The sequence below is a fragment of the Solanum stenotomum genome, unplaced genomic scaffold (genome assembly GCF_019186545.1).
Source record: "Solanum stenotomum isolate F172 unplaced genomic scaffold, ASM1918654v1 scaffold4105, whole genome shotgun sequence".
NCBI classification, from domain to species: domain Eukaryota; kingdom Viridiplantae; phylum Streptophyta; class Magnoliopsida; order Solanales; family Solanaceae; genus Solanum; species Solanum stenotomum.
Window position 1 is genome coordinate 98,137 of NW_026035066.1, and position 21,093 is coordinate 119,229.

The window sequence follows — 21,093 nt, forward strand, 5'->3', positions numbered from 1 at the left end:
AACTTATATAGAAATTAATACATGAATATGTTACAATACCCTAGTATATTCAATCCAAATAAATGGAGATTAAAATAAAATAAAAATGGAACATTTATCAAAATACGTGCAGACATACTTCAGGGCTAGATTGGATTATCCCAATTTCAAAACTAGGTTCAATGAACCTTCCTTTATTCAAATATTTTTGGATTACCAATGACGTTTATTTTAACCAAAATTATTGGAGCTTGTCTCACTTGCTCTTCTATAAATGGGTGGTTGAACTGCTCAAACATGAAAAAAAAAACATATATTTTGCATATGATTTTTTTCCCGCATTAACAACTATTAGAAATATAAAAGAAAATCACCGTGATTTCATATGAAATTTTTGCTATAAAACATGATTTTTGCACTCATTTTTTACTGAACCAGCTCACTGGTAAAACGCATGATGGAAAATAGATTCTCACAAAAATATTAAGAATCTTTCTAATTTTTGCACATGAAAACACTCCCTCTTTAGTTAGTCCCAAAAAGAATGACATATTTCTATATTAAGTAACAATTTAACTATAAAATATCTATTTTACCCTTAATGAAATGATTTACAGCCACACAAATTTCTATCATTCATTTGGACCACAAGTTTTAAAAGTCTTTCTTTCTTAAATTTCGTGTCGAATCAAACTACCTCACGTGAAATGGAACGGAGAGAGTACTAATTTTCAATTATAACCGATTCAATCAAAATATTTGTGAAAAATAACCATTGATCATTTTTTAGTGGAAAAATTTCAGTAGAGAAATAGTGATTTTTTAGTAGGGTAGGTAATTACTACCCTCTCTTTGATCCCTAACTTTTGAGATTAAATGGTTGATTTGATGTAATTCCTAGAAACTCCTAAACTTAGATATTATATGGTGTTTCATTGTAAGAAGACATCTCTTAAAAACTTAGATATATGTTAACACATCAACGATGGAATGGTCAATAAAATATCCTATTTTGAATTTCAGTACATGTTATTTCCACGACACTTCCATAAAATATGTTTTTCTATTTGACTACCTTAAGCCAAGCATGGGCGGCATTGGTAGAAGCATACTATAGATTTAATCGAATTCAGTAACTTTTGTTCAAATAATATATTTACGTTAAATAATTCATTACAATGTGTATACGTATTAAATTAAATCTGGAACCCAATTTTTAGCACTTAAACCACCGTTCTAATAATTCAGAATCCATAAAATTAAAATTCTGACTTTGCGTCTGATTATTTTAGTCAAATATAAAGACGTGATAATTAGTATTACCGTTAGGTTTCTGATCTATAAAAGCTCCTTTGAAGGGTTCATTTAGTTATCATCAAATTTAATCAAAATGGCAAGTTCAATAGTAGGAGGGGGAAATAAATACAGAGACTACTTAAGTGATGAAGAGCTCAAAAACACCAAATGGAGAAATGGACCTCCTAGTTATGATGTTGTTGATAAGCTCTTTGAACAAGAAAGAACTAATGTATGTTCTCTTCTTCTTTTTTTAGTCATCTTTTTTTTTGCCTGGTTTTCCACTCGATGTTTGGAGCCTGGAGCTCCGACAAATCCTGATTGCCCACTGCAGGGCCTGAGTGCTTTTTTTTCCATGTCCAGGGTTCGAACACGAAACCTTTGATTATGGGTGAAGCAGTTCCACAATTACGAACCTTATTAATTACTTCATGTGTTTTGTTTTACCCTCTTTAAAGAAAAATCAGATCAATTATTAGTACCAAAATTTAGAATTTTTAACATTATAATATATAGTGGATTTACTGTTTTAAATGTTTAGGTATGGGCTGAAGGATCAGTTGAAGAGAAAGTGCAAAGGCTATTGAAGACTTGGGAAATGGAAATAGTCCATAAGGCAGATCCAAATGAGCTCAAAACTATGGATCCAAACAAGTTTACAATTAGTATCAATGGTACACATCTCTCACAATTTCTCTTTACTCTTTCCTAAGGGTATATTTGGTACAGAGAAAAATATATTGTTACAACTTTTTCATGTTTGGTAAATTTTTGGAAATTTATTTTCTTGGGATATTTTTTTCTTAAAAAGATGAGGAAAATGAGTTTAGAAAAGAAGTTTCATAAGTACAATTAGAGGTAGAGCGATTTTTTTTATGGATTTTGAATTTGAGAATGACGAGTAAAGAAGTCTTCCATTTTATTTTTCTTCAATAGACAAACACAAAACGTGAATCACCAATTCATTTGAGTTGGATGGTCCATGTCCACTGGGAATATAATATTGTATATATTTAAATAATCTTTTTTAAGTGGCTATAATTAAATTTTGAATCTAATAGTTATATACCTTTAATAAATTTCTTGATACAAGTATGAACTATTCTAATTGAGTAAAAGTTACTAAGTTCGATCGAATTTATAATCGGATTTCTAGCTTCACACTGACATTCCACACTTATTTGTCTCCTACCTATTCTCCAGCACATCCCACCCCACCACCAGGGGTGGAACTACTATAGCAGAAGGGGGTTCGGACGAACTCATTGACTTTTCTGTAGATCTAGTATTCGTATTAAAATATCAAATATAAAGTACATATAAATTTACTGCGAACCCACAAGCATAGTGAGGTGTGTAGCCCAGTGGTTTTTGTGCACCCAGTCACTGTATTTTTGGAATTACTTTCTAACATACCGCGTATAAAGACATACATAGGTTTATATAAAAAAAAAAATTAAAAAAACAGAATGGTAAATGAAAAAAGTGTTTTTGAAATTAATTTCTAACCTTAAAGATAATAACATAAGAAGGTTTATATATTTATTTATTTTTTTAAAAAAAAAATCGGTAAATGAAAACAAACGTAGGTTTATATAAATTTTTTTAAAAATAACAGAATGGTAAATGAAAAAAGTGTTTTTGGAATTAATTTCTAACCTAAAGATAATAACATAAGTAGGTTTACATATTTATTTTTATTTTTTTTAAAAAAAAAAAAGAAAATCAGTAAATGAAAATAAACAGAAAAATAGTGTTTGTGTCATACTCTAAAACAATATCTAACCATTGATATCTACTTAGAGGTTCAAAAAAACTTTGACCCAAATTTTTATTTTTAAAAGTTATGGTTCTGACTTTTATTGTTAATGTGACTGCTACCATCCGACCTTTGTCCTCCGGTATGTACTATGTACTCTCGCCTCTCCTTTTTTAATCTTTTTCTTATTTGTTTTCTTTTACATTGTTTAATTATCTATTCAAAAATTAATTTTTAATCTTTGATTCTAAGGTTATCCCACATATTGATAATTGATTATGTTAAAATAACTGTTGTTTGCTTTTCGAAATTTTAACTTTTGAAGGCAATAATGGTTCAAGGTAAACTAGTAAAATAGATGTTGGTGCCAAAATATTAATGGTGAATCTAATAATTTTAATCTCACTTAGAAAAATTATAGTAAAAATGTTCAAAATTTATATTTAAAAAGTTATTCATTTTTTAATAACAATATTTTATAACTTGAAAATAAATTACTCAAATCTTCATATTATTAATCAAGTTTTTACAATAAAAATATCTAAGGTAATATTTTCAAACATGATTAACATCTCATTAATAAAATTTGTGTTTTGTGATTTTTAAGATCGTTGTTCTTTTTAAAATTTAGAACCCACGGGCCTGAAATCCTAGCTCCGCATCTGCCCACCACCGCTCTTCTCACATTATTTTCTTAGATTATGAAGAAAAAAGCTATTATGCTTATTTATCAAACACCAAAAAACATTTTCCTTAATACCAAAAACACCCTAAATCTATGACTTTATTTCTTATTAAAAAAGAATGCTATTCTCATGCATGAAACATTAATCTTTTTCTTTTTCTCCTTTTCCCTTTATTACTGCTTTCAAAGCCATGACCAATTAGGAAAACATATTCCCCCTATAATGCATTTTGAATTTAACTTACGCTGACAGTATAAAGAATTTTACAGGCCGAAAGGGCTTGACACCAGCAGAATCTGCAAAGCTTGGTGGTAGCTACAATATATTCCTACAAACTTCATTACCAGAAAATGTTCGACTCTACAATCCTGACGATGAAACATTTGAATCGTCACAAAATCTTTTCAGATCGATATTTTTACGAGGATTCGCGATCGAAATCCTCCATGTTTATTCAGGACCACCAGGAATTGTTTACAGATTTAGGCATTGGGGTTACATGGATGGTCCATTTAAAGGACATGCTCCAACTGGACAACTTATTGAGCTCTTTGGAATTGGCACATTTGAAGTAATTAACAAAAAACCATCTACATTTCTTTATTTTTATTTTTTTTTAATTTTATATACATTTTGTGAAATATATAATTAAATGTTAATTTGTTGAAACAGTTGGATAAAGAGAGTAACAAGATTATAAAGGCAGAGATGTTTTTTGATAGAGGAGAATTGCTTGGAGGACTTGTGAAAGGAGAAAGCAATGTTGCTTCAGCATGTCCTTTTATGAAATAAGAAGAAATTATTACTAGCAAAATGTTGCTTATTTACAAGATGTATGTGGTTATGTTTTATTATTTTACTAAAAATGTGTAGCTTACCTTTGAAGCACATGGTTTGTATAATATTTCAAATAAAAAGTACTCACGTTCTATGATATTTTTTTCTCTTTGACGACAAGTTTTATACATTTAATTATCTTTTATACTTAGCTTGTGAAAGATTGTTAGTACTTGTAGTACTGTTTATGCAATTTAGTATTTAAATTAAAGAAGAGGAGCTCTTTAGGTCTCATTTATGTTGATAAAAATTTTAATCTTATAATTTTGATTGCAATCATTAAATTCATTTGATTTTAAGATCTTAATCTTAATTATTAAATTTGTTTTTGACAACCCCTAAATGGATCTAATAAATGTTTAAGGTCTCATTGATTACGCTTAATAAATGTCTTAATTTTAATCAAATCATTTAGGTCTAGTTTTTAATATAATTCAAATTTTAACCATCAAGTGCATTTGATTTTTTGATGTTACAACCATTTAATGGTTATTAATGATTAAAATATGTAACAAAGTCTTAAACTCTAATTTGAGATGTCTATTCAAATATTTCTAGAGATGGTAGTTCATTAATTCCATCAATCCACTGTTATTGTCATCGCTTATCACTATCAATTATCACAATCATTGCACATTGTTATCAACTATCATCATTCATAACCCACGATGATCATCATCCTCATTCATATCAACCATTGTTGTCAATAGCTACAATCAGTTATCACCATCACTATCCACCATTTATAATTATCACCACAAAACCATCATTAAAACAACTTCCACCAATCACTACAGATAATCATCAGCACCAATTACCATTATATAATGTAAACCACTGACACCATTATCATCCACCACAACCATTTGTTACCAACACCAATTTCCACCATCAACCACTACTAGCAGCAACCATCACCATTCTATCCACAACAACACTATCAACCAACACCATCTCCAATTGACACTCGTAACCAAAATCATCACCACCATCATCCACCTCTATATAATTTTTAAAAATATTATACTGATATAGTAGTAGATAAATTTTATATTTATTAAATATTTTGAAAAGATAAATTTTATACATTTCAAATATTAAAAAACAAACCGTCTTAATTATTTATTTGATCTTTAATACAACATCATAATTTTCCCTATTTGTTTGTTCCTAGCCCTCTACTCCAATTCTGCAGGCCTCAATTATTTCTTAGTACTTGTTTTTATTAACAAAGATCTTTGGCATGAAATTTTCTTTTTTCATTTCTTCTTGTATTTTTTTTTCAGCCTTGACTTTCTAATTAGTTAAAAAATAACTAACTATACAATGAAGATGCCAAAGCCAGCTAGCACTAACAGAAAAAGAATACCTGCAAAAATACAAAGACATAATTAAGGTTGTAATATACAACTATATACTTTCCAGCTACATCATACATAGGGAATGTAAAACATCATGTTCATTTCATTTTTCAAATGCAACATTTTCTTTCATAAACTTAACAAAAACTAAACTATGTCAAACTCAGAAAAGTTCAATTCTGTTCAATATGTTCATACAATATCTGAGGCCGGTCGCCTTCTTCCTTCTGCCAATCGTTGGAACTCGATAGAATTGGACTTCAATCTCCTCCCTAAAGCATCTTTAAATGAAAATTTCGAGTCTTTACAATCAAGATTTTCAAAATCTATTGATTTTAACCTATTTGTTAAAAATAAAATCCATTTCAAATGATTCGTCGTTGTATCAGCCTTGATAATCCTCATTATACCTTCTCTTATTCTTCTTAAGAATTTTTATCATCCAAGAAAACATCATCATGACTCTTCCCATAATATCACTCTTGCTCTTAACAAAGCTCTTCTCTTCTTTGATGCACAGAAATGTATAGTACATACAATTTTATACTTTATCTTTTATGTTTATGACTTCCTTCCCCTGTTTCCTTTTTTGGTGGTTGGTTAAATGATCTTTTTTTATTCGTGCAGCGGGGCAATTTATGGAGAATAGTTTGATAAGGTTTAGAGGGGATTCAGGGATGAATGATGGGAAGAGCAATGAGAAGGATTTAGATCTTGTTGGTGGTTTTTATGATGCTGGAAATAATATAAAGTTTAGTTCACTATATTTGTTTAAACTCTTTGTTCCTCCAAATAATTCTTCAGCTAGAATCTACTCTCAGGTACTAATCAAGAATCTGAATTCAAGACTATTTTGAGTTAATCATCGAAAACATACATGAACTATCACTTTTTCATGAGTTTCACATCTCAACTGTCAATTGTTCTCTTTTCCTATCTGATTTATCACCCATATGTGTATTAAAACACACCGCGAAGATGACTAGGCCAAATCAGTTGTTCCCTTTTCCAACCTTAACTGTCACCGTATATTCAACTAGGCTTATTTTAGTACATAGATGGTGATAGTTCAGGTAGGAAAAAGGAATCGCTGTTAGTTGGAGTGTGAAACTCGCAAAAAAGTGATAGTTCGGATGTATTTTGGACATAATATTTTCGGATAAAAGTTTCAATCTTTTGTTGATTTCTCATTTCAGGTTGGAGGGAATAATTCAAATGCTGAGAATGATCTAACTTGTTGGCAAAGGCCAGAAGACATGAATTACCCAAGGCTTGTTTCGGTTTGTGACATTAGTACTGCTTCAGACTTAGCAGGGGAAATGGTAGCAGCATTGCCAGCTGCATCATTATTATTGAAAGAAGATAAGGACATTTCAGAGGAATTGGTGAAAACAGCAGAGGAATTGTTCATTCTTGCAAATAGAACAGCGAAGAAAGGAAAGTACACGACGAATGATGAGTGTGGAGGACATGCTAGGCAATTTTATAACTCAACTAGTTACAAAGATGAATTGGTTTGGGGTGGACTTTGGTTGTTTTTTGCTGCAGGTAACAAAACTTACCTTAAGGATGCAACAGAAAACTTTGCCTCAGCTGTAAAGCAACAGGTAGCCTCTGATGAAGGCGTTTTTGATTGGAAGTTTGGAACAACAAGATTACTGCTATATCGGTAACTTGGCACAAAAACATGATGAGAAATAATGTTTTTTGTTGTATGCATTTCATCTTAAGACTGAAACTTACTACTGTTATATTGATACTGCTAACAAGGATTAGGTACTTCCGGGATCTTGGTTATCCATATGAGTCTTCGTTTATATCATCAACGAACAATATTGATTTGCTCATGTATTCGTATACTTCTGATACAAAGTACAGCAAAACAGCAGGTGATGTCTCAATATCAGTTATACATTGTTCCTTTTTTTGCTATTCATAACTTAAGACATTAAAAATTGATGCATTTAAGGTGGACTAATCCTTTTAAAGCCAAGTACTGATGCAGCACTACTCCAGTATGCTGCAACGTCTTCTTTTCTTAGCAAATTGTATAGTGACTATCTCCAGCTTTTGCGTACACCAAGCAGAAGGTGTTCTGATTCTGATTCTGTCTTTTCCTCGGAAAGTTTAAAACAATTCTCACTATCACAGGTGATAATTCTTATTAAGGACTACCCCTCAAAAAAGTACCAATTTTCGCCGCGTATCTTTATGAGGCTACACCTTCTTATAATTAGAATGCATACAACACTATTCCTGATGCCTGGTCTACTATGGAATGAACTTATAATCATGAAATTGACTCGATCATCAAATTTTAAGTTCATAACTTCTACATATTGTATGCATTTCACTAGCATAGTTACTTGATATAAAAAGGCCTAAGTTTGTGTCTTAATTAAATTTGTCACAGGTGAATTACATACTAGGTGATAACCCTTTGAAAACGAGTTATGTAGTTGGATATGGTAACACCTATCATCAAGCTGCATCGATCCCTTGGGATGGTGAACGACGTGATTGTTCAGAAGGGAGTCAATGGCTCAATTCAAGAAGGGAGAATCCAAATACCATATTTGGAGCAATGGTTGCAGGACCAAATAAGGATGACGTTTTTTCGGACAAAAGAATTAAGTCATGGTTCACAGAGCCAACTATAGCAAGCAATGCTGGGCTTGTAGCAGCACTGGTTGCACTTCATGATCCTCCTACTGCATCTTCTTTAGGTAATTTAGGAATAGACAAGCATGGTATGTTTGAAAATGTAAAAGAAGTGTCTTGAGTAGAAAGGCAGTAACTAGTTACTCTTACTCCCTCTGTTTCAATTTGTTTTTCTAACTTTCCCTAAAATAGTCCGTTTTAAAAAAGAATACATGTTTCTTGTTAAGAGAATTCTTTAATTGGCGGTTCTCAGACGAGGGAATCATTCCTCTCTAAAAAAAAGAAGAAGCTAGAATCTTTCTATTGATAGAGCTTTCACGTCTGCGCATAGAATCCTTTTTTGCCCTTCCATTTTGTTCTTACGGTATTTGGGTCGAAATTTGTGTGATGGTTCAAAAGTCATTTCAAATATTCTTCGCACCAACTTTTCACATGACACGTTTGAAATCTTAGTGTAAACGACATTTTGGTATATTCTATATATCTTTAGTTTGAAACCACAACATTCAAAAGTCATTTTTACTTTCTTAAATTTCGTGTCAAGTAAAAAACAGACTAACAAATTGAAATGAAGGAAATAGTAGTTTCTTGACATTGTTTAGATAATTAATTAAAAGGTTCATAAGCACAAATAGTTGCATCAATTCTATAACTAAGCAGTAAAAAAGTTTATATATGCAAGACACGTCTTATATTAAATCGTTTGATGCAAACACCGGGTGCATTAGTACCTGGTGTTTACATCAAACCACACAATCTAATCTTATAATCGCGAATTAGAATAAAAGGTACACATCCCATTTTGGTGCTTACAAGTACGTAGATATGTACCAAATGAAGTGTACGTTCACATAACTGAACTTGGGTGTATATTTTACATAACAAGCAAAAAAAGGATAATGGTTAGAAAACTTTTTAAAAAAAGTTATATTTACAGCTAGCTTGTCACATTTTCATCTTCAAGTAGATTTTAACCTATCAAGACCATATGCACCCTACAAAATAAAGGTTAAATAAACAATTAGCAGAATTAAGAGGAAAATAATTCTTATTGGATCATTATTAGTGTAGAGTTAAATATAATTATAAAATAAATTATATTGAGATCGATCTTACCAAAACGTCGTGAATTTCTTTTAACAAAGGTGCCAATAGTGAAATGAAGGTACGCAATTCCTTCTTGAAATCATCGTTATTTTTATCTTTTCCCTTCAGAATTGTGATTAATCCATAGCTATCTGGCACTAGCTTTAGTGCTACCTGCAGAATAATTTTTTTGTTTAATGTTCACATAAANGCAGTAACCAGTTACTCTTACTCCCTCCGTTTTAATTTGTTTTCTAACTTTCCCTAAAATAGTCCCTTTTTTTAAAAAAATACATTTTTCTTGTTTAGAGAACTCTTTAATTGGTGGTTCTAGATGAGGGAATCATTCCTCTCTAAAAAAAAAAAAGAAGCTAGAATCTTTCTATTGATAGAGCTTTCACGTCTGCGCATAGAATCCTTTTTTGCCTTTCCATTCTGTTCTTACGGTATTTGGGTCGGAATCCGTGTGATGGTTCGAAAGTCATTTCAAATATTCTTCCCACCAACTTTTCACATGACACGTTTGAAATCTTAGCGTAAACGACATTTTGGTATATTCTATATATCTTTAGTTTGAAACCACAACATTCAAAAGTCATTTTTACTTTCTTAAATTTCGTGTCAAGTAAAAAACAGACTAACAAATTGAAACAAAGGAAATAGTAGTTTCTTGACATTGTTTAGATAATTAAGAGTGTGTTTGGATTGGCTTAAAAGTTGGTCAAACCTACTTTTAAGTCAATTTTTGACTTCTGGAAGTGTTTGACAAATATAAAAAATAACTTAAAATAAGTCAAAAACAACTTAAAATAAGTTACGAAGTGTTTGACAAGGTAAAAAATGACTTAAAATAAGTCAGAAACCAAAAGTAGGTCTCCCCCTACTTTTTAATTTTTGACTTAAAAGTCGTATCAGTTTGACCTTTTATTTTTGACTTAAAAGCTACTTTTTTAAGTCAATCCAAACGGGCTCTAAAAGGTTCATAAGCACAAATAGTTACATCAATTCTATAACTAATAAGCAGTTAAAAAGTTTATATATGCAAGACACGTCTTATATTAAATCGTTTGATGCAAACACCAGGTGCATTACTTACATGTACCTGGTGTTTACATCAAACCACACAATCTAAACTTATAATCGCGAATTAGAATAAAAGTTACACATCCCATTTTGGTGCTTACAAGTACGTAGATATGTACCAAATGAAGTGTACGTTCACATAACTGAACTTGGGTGTATATTTTACATAACAAGCAAAAAAAGGATAATGGTTAGAAAACTTTTTAAAAAAAGTTATATTTACAGCTAGCTTGTCACATTTTCATCTTCAAGTAGATTTTAACCTATCAAGACCATATGCACCCTACAAAATAAAGGTTAAATAAACAATTAGCAGAATTAAGAGGAAAATAATTCTTATTGGATCATTATTAGTGTAGAGTTAAATATAATTATAAAATAAATTATATTGAGATCGATCTTACCAAAACGTCGTGAATTTCTTTTAACAAAGGTGCCAATAGTGAAATGAAGGTACGCAATTCCTTCTTGAAATCATCGTTATTTTTATCTTTTCCCTTCAGAATTGTGATTAATCCATAGCTATCTGGCACTAGCTTTAGTGCTACCTGCAGAATAATTTTTTTGTTTAATGTTCACATAAAATAGCTTAATAACATATTTTTACACTATATAGCGGCCATCAAAATAATAGCCTGAACTTTTTTTGAGTATACTAATGTGTGTGTATATATAAACACACACATATAATACACATATTTTATACATAAGTAGTGTATATTTTTGGGATAGTTACGATCCTAAACAGTTCGGCCAACTAGTTTATAAAATATGTACAGTATGTATACATTGTGTATATACATATCTATTCACAATGTATACACACTATCAATGTATATTTTAACCATGTTGGTAAACTAGTTGGTGACTTTCCCTATACTCATAATTCATGTGAATAGTAAAAATTGAATATAGAAAAAAAAGAAGAAAATGACCTTGAAGGCAGCTGAAGAGATCCATCCATGCCATGGCTTAAGGGTGTTAGTGTAAGATTCTTGAACAGCTTGCACCATGTTCCTCTCTAAATCATCCGCCAGTAGTTGTAACAATGCTAAGGTGAAATCCAAGGATCTGCAAGTATATATCCAATATTCTAAAATACTAACTTCAAACCAATTTTTACATCGTCAATATAAACATTTTTTTACATTATCGAGTCATTCAAAGGATATCTGAAATAAAACATGTTATCTATCATAACAGGTACTGATGATATGATGAAGTAGTAAAAGTTATATACACTGGTAGTGCATATTATTTACACTCTTTAAAGTAAACTCATGAACTAACACTAGTATTCCATCCTAATTTTTAGAAATACATACATTCACGTAAATATAAATCAGAGAGACGGATCAAGAATTTTAAATTTGATGAGTTTAAATTATCTTAACTGATTTCATTATCTAGGATTTATAGGTTCAAAACATAATACTTTATAAGTTGTTTTTACTAATTTTCTACATCCATTTATATTTTGTGTCTATAATATTTGATTAATTAAATTTTATTAATTAGTTCTCCTTAATTATAAGAACCTTCTCTAAATACTTGGTGAATAGAAAGAAAGTGACCACCGAAAGATGTGGGGTACGTAGTGGATGAGGTTGTTCTTTCCTTAATTAGAGGTTTCATATTCGAGCCCTAAATATGAAATAAGAAAATGCTACCTTGAATGGGTCCTACCCAAAAGCAAAAAAAATATAAAGAAAGTGAAAATATGCAAAGTGTTAATTTACCTGGTGAGCCAAAGAAGAGCTTTGCAACAAGTGTTAGAACACTTTGTTCCTTTGCCTTCACTAAGTATCTCTTTCTTTAATATCTCAACCATATTTGAGTAGAGAGCAGGGTCTGAATCATGCACCTTTTCCAATTTCTATACATTTGATATACAAACATAAACTATATAAGTAAATGTTAAAAACAAGAAACTAAAATTAATATGTACAATGACGTATTAGAAACAAACAAAGAAGGGCAAAAGTATGCACGTAATGGTGTAATGTAATATAATGTAACAATCGAATAAAGTGGATAAAAATCATAAGAGCTTTAGTGTTTTAATTTCTCATAAAGAAACTGAAAACACTACTATGTGACTATTATTGTTCCTATACGTGTTTAAACTTTAATAAGTTAAAAGCTATTATTCGGTATTTATATTAGTGGAAAAGTATTTACGAAATTAAAATAGTCAAAGTATAGTAGTACTTAAAACATCAATTTATCCATAAAAAGTCAAGATGAAGAAATTTTGGCAGCATCAGGCTTCATGAAGCTACCAGTAATTATGTACGTTGGGGGCCCATAATTAAAATCCAAATCGTGTGTTTTACACATACCATATGAAAATACCTTACAACTTTATCCACGTAGTACAAAAAAAAAATAAAATTACTCCATACAACAAACATTATAAATCACTCCATTAATATTATAAGAATTTTTTTTATTAAAAAAAAGTTAAAATCCAGAAGAAAAGATGATTTTTGAAATAATAGTTATTACGATAAGTGATAACTATCACTCGATCATATCTTTGATTTGCATGTTCAAAAAGTCTTCATTTACAAAAGTATTACTCTCTTCGTTTCTATTTAAGTGTTTTAGTTTGTATGAATATGAATTTTTTTTTTAATTTTATTATATTAAATTAAAAATATATATAATATAATAAATCTCATAATTCTAAATTTGTGATATCGAAATTGAAATTGAGATTGAGATAAATCAAAATAAAAAGTATGATGAATAAATTGAGACGAAAAAAGTATTATTTTCTCCGTTTCAAAAAAATTGACATAATTTTCTTTTTAGTCTGATTAAAAAAGAATGACCCGTTTTCTTTTCTGGCAACACTCTAACTTTAACTTTTCACGTGGCATGTTTAAGATCACAAGAATAAAAGATATTTTGATATATTTGACATAACTTTAATTTAGAATCACAAAATTTTTATTTTTTTAAACTTTGTTTCAAATCAAATTAAGTCAATCTTTTTTAAATGGATGAAGTAGACGTATGATTGTACTTACCTGGATATTTTGAAATATGTCTTGTCTCAACACAGCCATTGTCGGCCCTATCTTATCTTCAAATCATCATGATTTCACAACAAAACAACAATTAATAACAAACCAAAACCACAAAAATTATCCAAACTTTCAAGAATCATTAGAATTACAAAAAGGAAAAAAAAAAAAAAAGGGAATATTGTAGTACTAACCAAGAACTTGAAGGACCAAATTGGAGATAGAGAGAAAAGGCATAGTAGGAATATGATAATTATAATCTTTATCATCATCATGATTAGCAACAAGATTAGCAGCAGTTTGTTGTTGATCATGTTTAATTAATTTGACTTTGATGAACTTCATCATAGATAGTTCTTCAATACCAATTGTTATTTCTGTTGACTCTACTTCCATATCTCTTCTTCTCTTCATTTCATCAAATTCTACACTTTCTTCTCTGACCACTTCATCTTAGATATATATAGTGACAAAACTTGTTAAATATTAATTACCAAATTTAAAAAATATGTTCACCAGCTGTTTTGGTCATTGTTATCGTCACATGACTAAAATATTTTACTAACAATATTATTTTTTTGCTCTAAGAAATATTCTTTTCAACGGCACTCAAAGTGTTGGGAGCATTTGAAATCGTTCTATAAAATTCAGAGCTCATAAAGTTATAATTCTGACTTAGTCAATTTCTGTCCTTATAATAGGTACTATTTTTTCTCTTCCTTTTTAGAGCCAAACAATATGAATTTTGATTAATATTTTATAATGTATTTTTTTTTATCATATTGATATGAACAAAATTGCAACTTATAGTTCTTTTTATTTAATTTTTTAATATCTAAATTTTTGTTTTAAAATATTAAATTAATGTAATCTCATTTAACTTTAAAAGTTAGTTAAATTAATTTTTTTTTAAAAATACAATATAAGAAGTAAAAAGGGAATGGAGGAAGTATATGTTTTCTCTTGCCTTACATATGAATTTAATTATATTATAATTTAAGATTCAAAATGAATATCGAAAGAGATGAAAAGAAAAATGATACTCTCTCCAATTAGGACAGGTGTTTTCTTTCATTAATTGACCTTGAAGTTGCCATTTATCGTATTAGTATAAAGTATAATTTAATCAATTATTATTGTTTCGTGTTATCCCTTTTGAGTATTGGGTTAGAACTACTCAATAAAAATGAAAATTTCTAAATTAAATAATACTCTCATTTATTGAACTTCTTTTTAAAAATAAAATAAATACTCCCTTTATTCCATATTAAGTTAATTTTTGAGGCATTTTTCATTTTTCAAATTAACTTAATTGTTCAGTTTTCAAGACTATTTTTAGAGTGTTCTTCCAATTTTACCCTTCATTAATTAGTATTGGAATTAGTGATTAATTAATATTTATTTATTTTAATTATAAATTTGACAATAATTAATAAGAATAAAAATGAAAAACTAGATTCAATTAAGACTCAATTAATGTCTTATTCTACTTTTCTTAAAGAGTATGAAACACCTCAAAAATTAACTTAATATGAAATGGAGAGAGTAAATGATAATGGCACGAGAATCTAGGGTAGAACCATCTGTTGGAAACTTGAAATGGGATAACTCACAGTAATTTGTATGGAAAAATGGGAAATATTTGGTTATATTGACTTGTGATATCCTAGATTTATAAAATTTGTAACTTGTATTGGTGATAGGGATAACAATCATTATACTAATATGGAGTTTCTCGATCTCAAAATAATTGCGTTTTAGTTTTAAATTATATCTTGATTCACTGTTTTTTTTAGTCAATAAGATATTTATATATTTAATAATAAACTTTAAATATTTATTTTATCTTACTAAAATAATTTAGTCACTTATACAATTTCTTCGTAATAATATTCCATTTTTATTAGGCATAAAATGAGTTAAAGCAATATTAATTTTAAAAATAGAAGGAATAATGCTATTTAAGATACTCTATATATTTGGATGACAAAGAGATAATTGGCTGATTCAAGATTCAAGTATTACCATTGGAGGTATGATTTTTACTACTATAATTTAAATAGTATTTTCTGTTTTATTTTAAATAATCTTATAATTATTTTTTGTCCACTAAAATATTGACACGTTCTTATATAGAATAGTTAAGATACATTATTATTATTATTATTACAAGAAATTTTTACCTAATCAGATTATCCTAGTCAATATATTACGGATAAACTTTCTTAAAAATCATTAAAGACATATATTATTATAATTATCACTGTACATGAAAAAGACCGTTAAATGAAGAGAAGGTGACGATGGGGTTGTGGGGAGGGGTTCTAAGATAATTAGCATTACTTTTTATTATTTTTTTAGCACGATCTCACCCCTGAGAATTATAATATTTANAAAAATCATTAAAGACATATATATTATTATAATTATCACTGTACATGAAAAAGACCATTAAATGAAGAGAAGGTGACGATGGGGTTGTGGGGAGGGGTTCTAAGATAATTAGCATTACTTTTTATTATTTTTTTAGCACGATCTCACCCCTGAGAATTATAATATTTAAATAAAATGGTTATTGAAACTTATAACATGAGTAATTTATTTAAGTTTTTGACTTTTCACCCAACGTAATTAATTTGTTAATCAGAGGAGGATCAGGGAAATTAATCTTAACTCCACCACATGATAAATCTTCAAACTTTTGACACTAGTCATGCTCCAAGCCCATAACACGTATTGTCATAATTGATTTAGAAAATCTCACAAATTTATAATTTCAACGATGTGACTAATTCAAAAAAGTTGGTATTATGTGAACCTTTTGTATTGTTATATATAACTTTACATTTTTTCGTCTTTTTTTTTTATGTGAAATACACTTAAAATATCACATGTACTCCTTTCATGTCCTCATTATCGCTCACGACTATCACATTATATAATATGCCCCATCTATTAGGATATCAACTTCGATAAATTTCAAGAAATTAAAGAATTAAAAGTGGACGGAGGTAGTATATAATTTCAAGATTGAAGAATGTATCGACACTTTACTGTCCTCATTCATAGGATATATATATGAGGAATTAACAATGCTGCTATTATTGCAGGAAGCATATCATGTGAATTTGTTCTAATATGTCCAACAAAATGTCTAAAACAAAAATAATTTTAATTTTAAAAATAGGAAAAAGAGCAAATCTGATAATTGAAAAACACAATTAGTTCATCAATTATTATTATGGTTTGATGTTTCCCAACAGCAACGTAAATGGATAAGGTCAAACACATGAAGGTTAAAGAGTTTCTAGAAGTACTTTTATTTTGTTTTTCCTTTTTTCAACTAAATTATCATATTTTTATTTATATTCTTTTCGTTTCAAATTATCTATTATATTCATCTTTTATTTAAGAAAATATTACTTCTTGTGTCCAGAAATTTTTATTTTTTTTTGAGATGTAAGACACTTGTTCAAAAAATTAATTAAAGATATTAAATTAAGGAACAATTTATTAATATTACTTTTTATTCTTTTGAGACTTTTCTTAAAACTAGAGATAGTCATTAAAAATATGGGTAATTTTGCGGGGAAATCAATTAATCCATCTGTTTCATATTAGTTATCTTTTTTTCTCTTTACACACCCCTTAAGAAATCATACATAAGAAATATAATTTTACTAATTTATAACTCCTTAAAATACTTTTTTTAACGAACTTATTTACACTTTCAAAAATAAATAGTTGACAGTCATGTAGATGATTTTTTTTAATTCTATCTTGAATTTGTATTGATTCATTGGAATGGATGAAGTAATTAGAAGGGATTTTTGACTTCTTCACCTCTCCATCAATATATGAAAGACGAATATTGCATAGGTCAAAGTAGCTCTTGCTTAGTAAATTCAAATTTGACCAAGAACTTTCGAAAAATATTTATTTAATGGTAAGTGATTAATTTACTTTCAAAAACAAATAATGATAGTGGTAAAATTATAAAAAAATAAATTATCCTGATATTTAAAAACGATAACTAGTTTTTAGTTGAAAAATGACAATTAAGTGTGAAGGAGTACCATTTATGCCAATAAAACCATATAAACTCGACAATACCTTTTTTTTTTAAAATTAGGTCCATATACCTCGTAATTTGCAGGACAATTAATTGAGCTTTGCATTTCAAATTTGAAGATTATATTATAAGGCCCTCCGTTTTATTTTACTTAGTTCTTATATGAAAAATAATTTTCTTTTTACTCGTTTACTTTAGTAAATGAAGAAAAAAGTATTATTGTATTTTCTTTCAATACTTTCCTATCATTAAATAATTATCTAAAATACTTATATAATTTAAAAATTTAAGAGATAATTTATCATTTGTTTTAAATTTTCCTTTATATAAACTATAGTCATTTTCAAATCATTAAATTTATTAGAATCAAAAATTGATAGAGTAAAATTATCATTCTATTTATTATTTTTAAAGGTATGTCAAGTTAATACTGAACAAGTAAAAATGAACATAAAGACCAAGTTTAATTTTTCAAAACATATTTAACAAAGTTAATTTAGTATAATAAATTTCCAATAAATACGTTATGCGAGAAAATCAAATTAATATGAGCTGAATCGGAGTGTCAAGGTGATGAGACCCACCGCCCAAATCTAAGATTCCTCGATATGCTTTGCTGTTAATTTCAGATGAAAAAATATAACAAAAAAAAATATATTCCTCTTTCGTACGTCCACTAACAAATATTATTAAGAAAAAATTAGACCTCTTTGCTTGGATTCATGAATCTAAAGAATATATCTGTGTTTATTTTTGACTATTTTAATTTGTTAATTTTAAATATTCATAATAATTGCTGTTTAATTAACGTATTAATTTATATTATATATGTTCTTGATCAGATAAGAGAGTGATCTAACACTAAATATTGCATATCTAGCTGTAATTGTTCCCCTTGGGTTGACCTATACAAAATTCAAATCCACTTATCAATTAGCAATAATAACAGTAATTAGGTCCTAATTACCTGATTTAATTTGTTAATTACGTGATTAAAATTCTGAACAGGCATTTAGACAAATAAAACTTGATCCATTAATTAAAGAAATTATAAACATGCAATGATTGATTAGCTAGGAAGTGAGCCGTTTAATTTCATGCCAAACACGAACTATATATAAGCTGACTAAAAACACATTTATTCTTATATTTTTAAATATATATTGCTGACTTAAAAAACATATAATAAAATCATATTTAATATATAGCTGACTTAAAGCATATCTGTACTCATATTTTTAAAGGAATAATAATGCATTAATTTGATTGTGAGAAAGTAAAGGGGCCTGTCACTTAGGTAGGAAAAAATTAATCTAAATAAAGGAAATTAATTAGATGATGAATTATGGACCAAAATATAAGTAGATTAATGATGAATTTGCAAACTCAATTTTGAATTTATTTCATGCAACAAATGTGCACCCCATCTAGACACACAAGATGTTGTTGTATTGCAAAATTAAAGAAACAAAAATTTAATCTAGGTTGACTAGTAGAACAACTTTTTATTTGTCAATTTTATCATAAATTTTGTTTAATAATTACTATTTTAGGAAATTAAGAAGGCATTCACTTATTTTATTTTTATTAATACATTGTTCAAATATATGATTCATACCATTTTCTAAAGAAATCTTACCAATTATACACTTGACAAATGAGCGATTTCATGAAATAATCATTTTTAAAAAAAAATTTCACCTGATGTTCTATATATCTCCATTGGAGTTTGACTAACACTCTTAGAAAGTTCCACGTTAAGGATAAAACGCTTCCTAACAAAGATGACTTCATATTTGAGAAGACTTTGAACCCGAGAAGAAGTACTTATCCACATTCCACTCCACCACAACCTCGATTGAAATAATTGTTTAGATTAATGCTACTAGTATATAGTTTAATTAAGCAACCAATAAGAGGGAACAAAATTTTATGAGTTTAGTACAGTGACAGTACATGCTAAGTACTTAGTGAGGTTGTTATGTTGTTATCAATGGATAATTAAAAAATGTGAGTAGGCCCCACATCAGATACAAACTTCCCCTAATAAGAACTGGACGGGGTGGCTAACACCTAAATGGCAAGGTGTTAACTGTTAACTAGTAAAATATTACTCTATATTTTATATAAATTTATACTTTAACTTTTAAAAAATTAGTATGACTTGGCAAAAATAACTTTCAAAATGTTAGTATTCACATGGTATCTTTTCTCTTCAATTTGTACAATTTGTTGCTTCATTTAATTTACTTTGTCGTCTTACTATTTTGTCATAATTAGTTTCCTTTCAATCCTAATACTTTGATTGCACTTCTTTTTAGCTGAGTGTTTATATGAAATAACTTTTCTACTTTTATAAAGATAAATATAAGATTTATATATATTTTATTTTTATTAATTTTATTTATATAATTACATTAATATATTATTTTTATTGTTGGATCAAAATCAATCGGATCAAAATTTTATATACCAATATAATCAAATATCTTATAGCAATGTCATTTATTTCGATAATATTTTTTATTATTATAGTGAATATTACTATAAATAACATATAATATAGTATAACATGATTATTATAGTAAATTTTTCTTATAAAAGATAATTGTTATAGAGCGACTTGACTATAGTTAGATTTGAAAGTTCCTCCTCATTTTCTCTTAATGGTGAATTAATTAGTCCCTTTTGATGCTTTTGAAGTCAAATAATTATTATATTGATAATTTGTGTTAGTTCCAAATGTTTTTTTATAACATAATTGTGCATCGCATCATCCTATTGCCATCAAGAATTTCAATTTCCATTGACCTTCTTAATAATTACGAAATCGTGCAATGTGAATATAATCGAATCTCTGTTTTGTAAAAGAATTATTTATTAGCATTTGTGAACTGACATTCATTATTTCCTTAGACATATTATTAGGAAAGTGCTGAGCCTGTTTCAATGAATTTATAAAAAGTAACTTATAAATCAAAAATAGTAGATGATATCCTATTTTTAACTTATTTTTATTTATTTTTAATCTAAAAATGGGTGCCTAAAAGCACTTTATAACCTTTCCAAGACACCTCTCGTTCCCCTCTCGTTCTGCTCTGTCCCCCTCACCCTCTCTATACATGAATATACAGATGAATGTGTCAATAATTTTTTTGACACTAAATACATGTATTTTTTGTTATCGAATACATTCTGAAATACATATACATATGGAGAAGAGCCTGAGAGAGGGAGAGAG

The 21,093-nt window shown here is 28.5% G+C and overlaps 3 protein-coding genes and 1 pseudogene across 6 annotated transcripts; 3 read left to right on the top strand and 1 right to left on the bottom strand.

Annotated features, from left to right (window-relative positions):
* The first annotated feature begins 1,308 nt into the window (after positions 1-1,308).
* Positions 1,309-4,656, top strand: LOC125852703 (pathogen-related protein-like). Its single transcript, XM_049532421.1, has 4 exons — positions 1,309-1,507; positions 1,817-1,949; positions 3,990-4,291; positions 4,393-4,656. The coding sequence occupies exons 1-4, from the start codon at positions 1,370-1,372 to the stop codon at positions 4,510-4,512; spliced, it is 693 nt and encodes a 230-aa protein (XP_049388378.1). The 5' UTR covers positions 1,309-1,369; the 3' UTR covers positions 4,513-4,656.
* A 1,403-nt stretch (positions 4,657-6,059) lies between these two features.
* On the top strand, positions 6,060-7,517 carry LOC125852705 (endoglucanase 9-like; annotated as a pseudogene).
* An 88-nt stretch (positions 7,518-7,605) lies between these two features.
* Positions 7,606-8,700, top strand: LOC125852696 (endoglucanase 21-like). Its single transcript, XM_049532408.1, has 3 exons — positions 7,606-7,807; positions 7,888-8,069; positions 8,332-8,700. The coding sequence occupies exons 1-3, from the start codon at positions 7,606-7,608 to the stop codon at positions 8,698-8,700; spliced, it is 753 nt and encodes a 250-aa protein (XP_049388365.1).
* A 521-nt stretch (positions 8,701-9,221) lies between these two features.
* Positions 9,222-14,262, bottom strand: LOC125852700 (glycolipid transfer protein 3-like). 4 transcript variants are annotated; one of them, XM_049532415.1, is made up of 6 exons: positions 13,975-14,262; positions 13,784-13,839; positions 12,488-12,624; positions 11,684-11,819; positions 9,696-9,839; positions 9,222-9,574 (listed from the first exon to the last, which is right to left on the bottom strand). In XM_049532415.1, exons 1-6 carry the CDS (start codon positions 14,192-14,194, stop codon positions 9,539-9,541), a joined length of 729 nt encoding a protein of 242 aa, XP_049388372.1. In that variant the 5' UTR covers positions 14,195-14,262; the 3' UTR covers positions 9,222-9,538. The 4 variants fall into 4 exon arrangements, with proteins under 4 accessions (XP_049388372.1, XP_049388373.1, XP_049388371.1 ...); XM_049532416.1 differs by lacking the exon at positions 9,696-9,839 and adding an exon at positions 11,153-11,296 and having other exon boundaries at positions 9,223-9,574; positions 13,975-14,255; XM_049532414.1 differs by lacking the exons at positions 9,222-9,574; positions 9,696-9,839 and adding exons at positions 10,808-11,031; positions 11,153-11,296 and having other exon boundaries at positions 13,975-14,251.
* Positions 14,263-21,093: the final 6,831 nt, after the last annotated feature.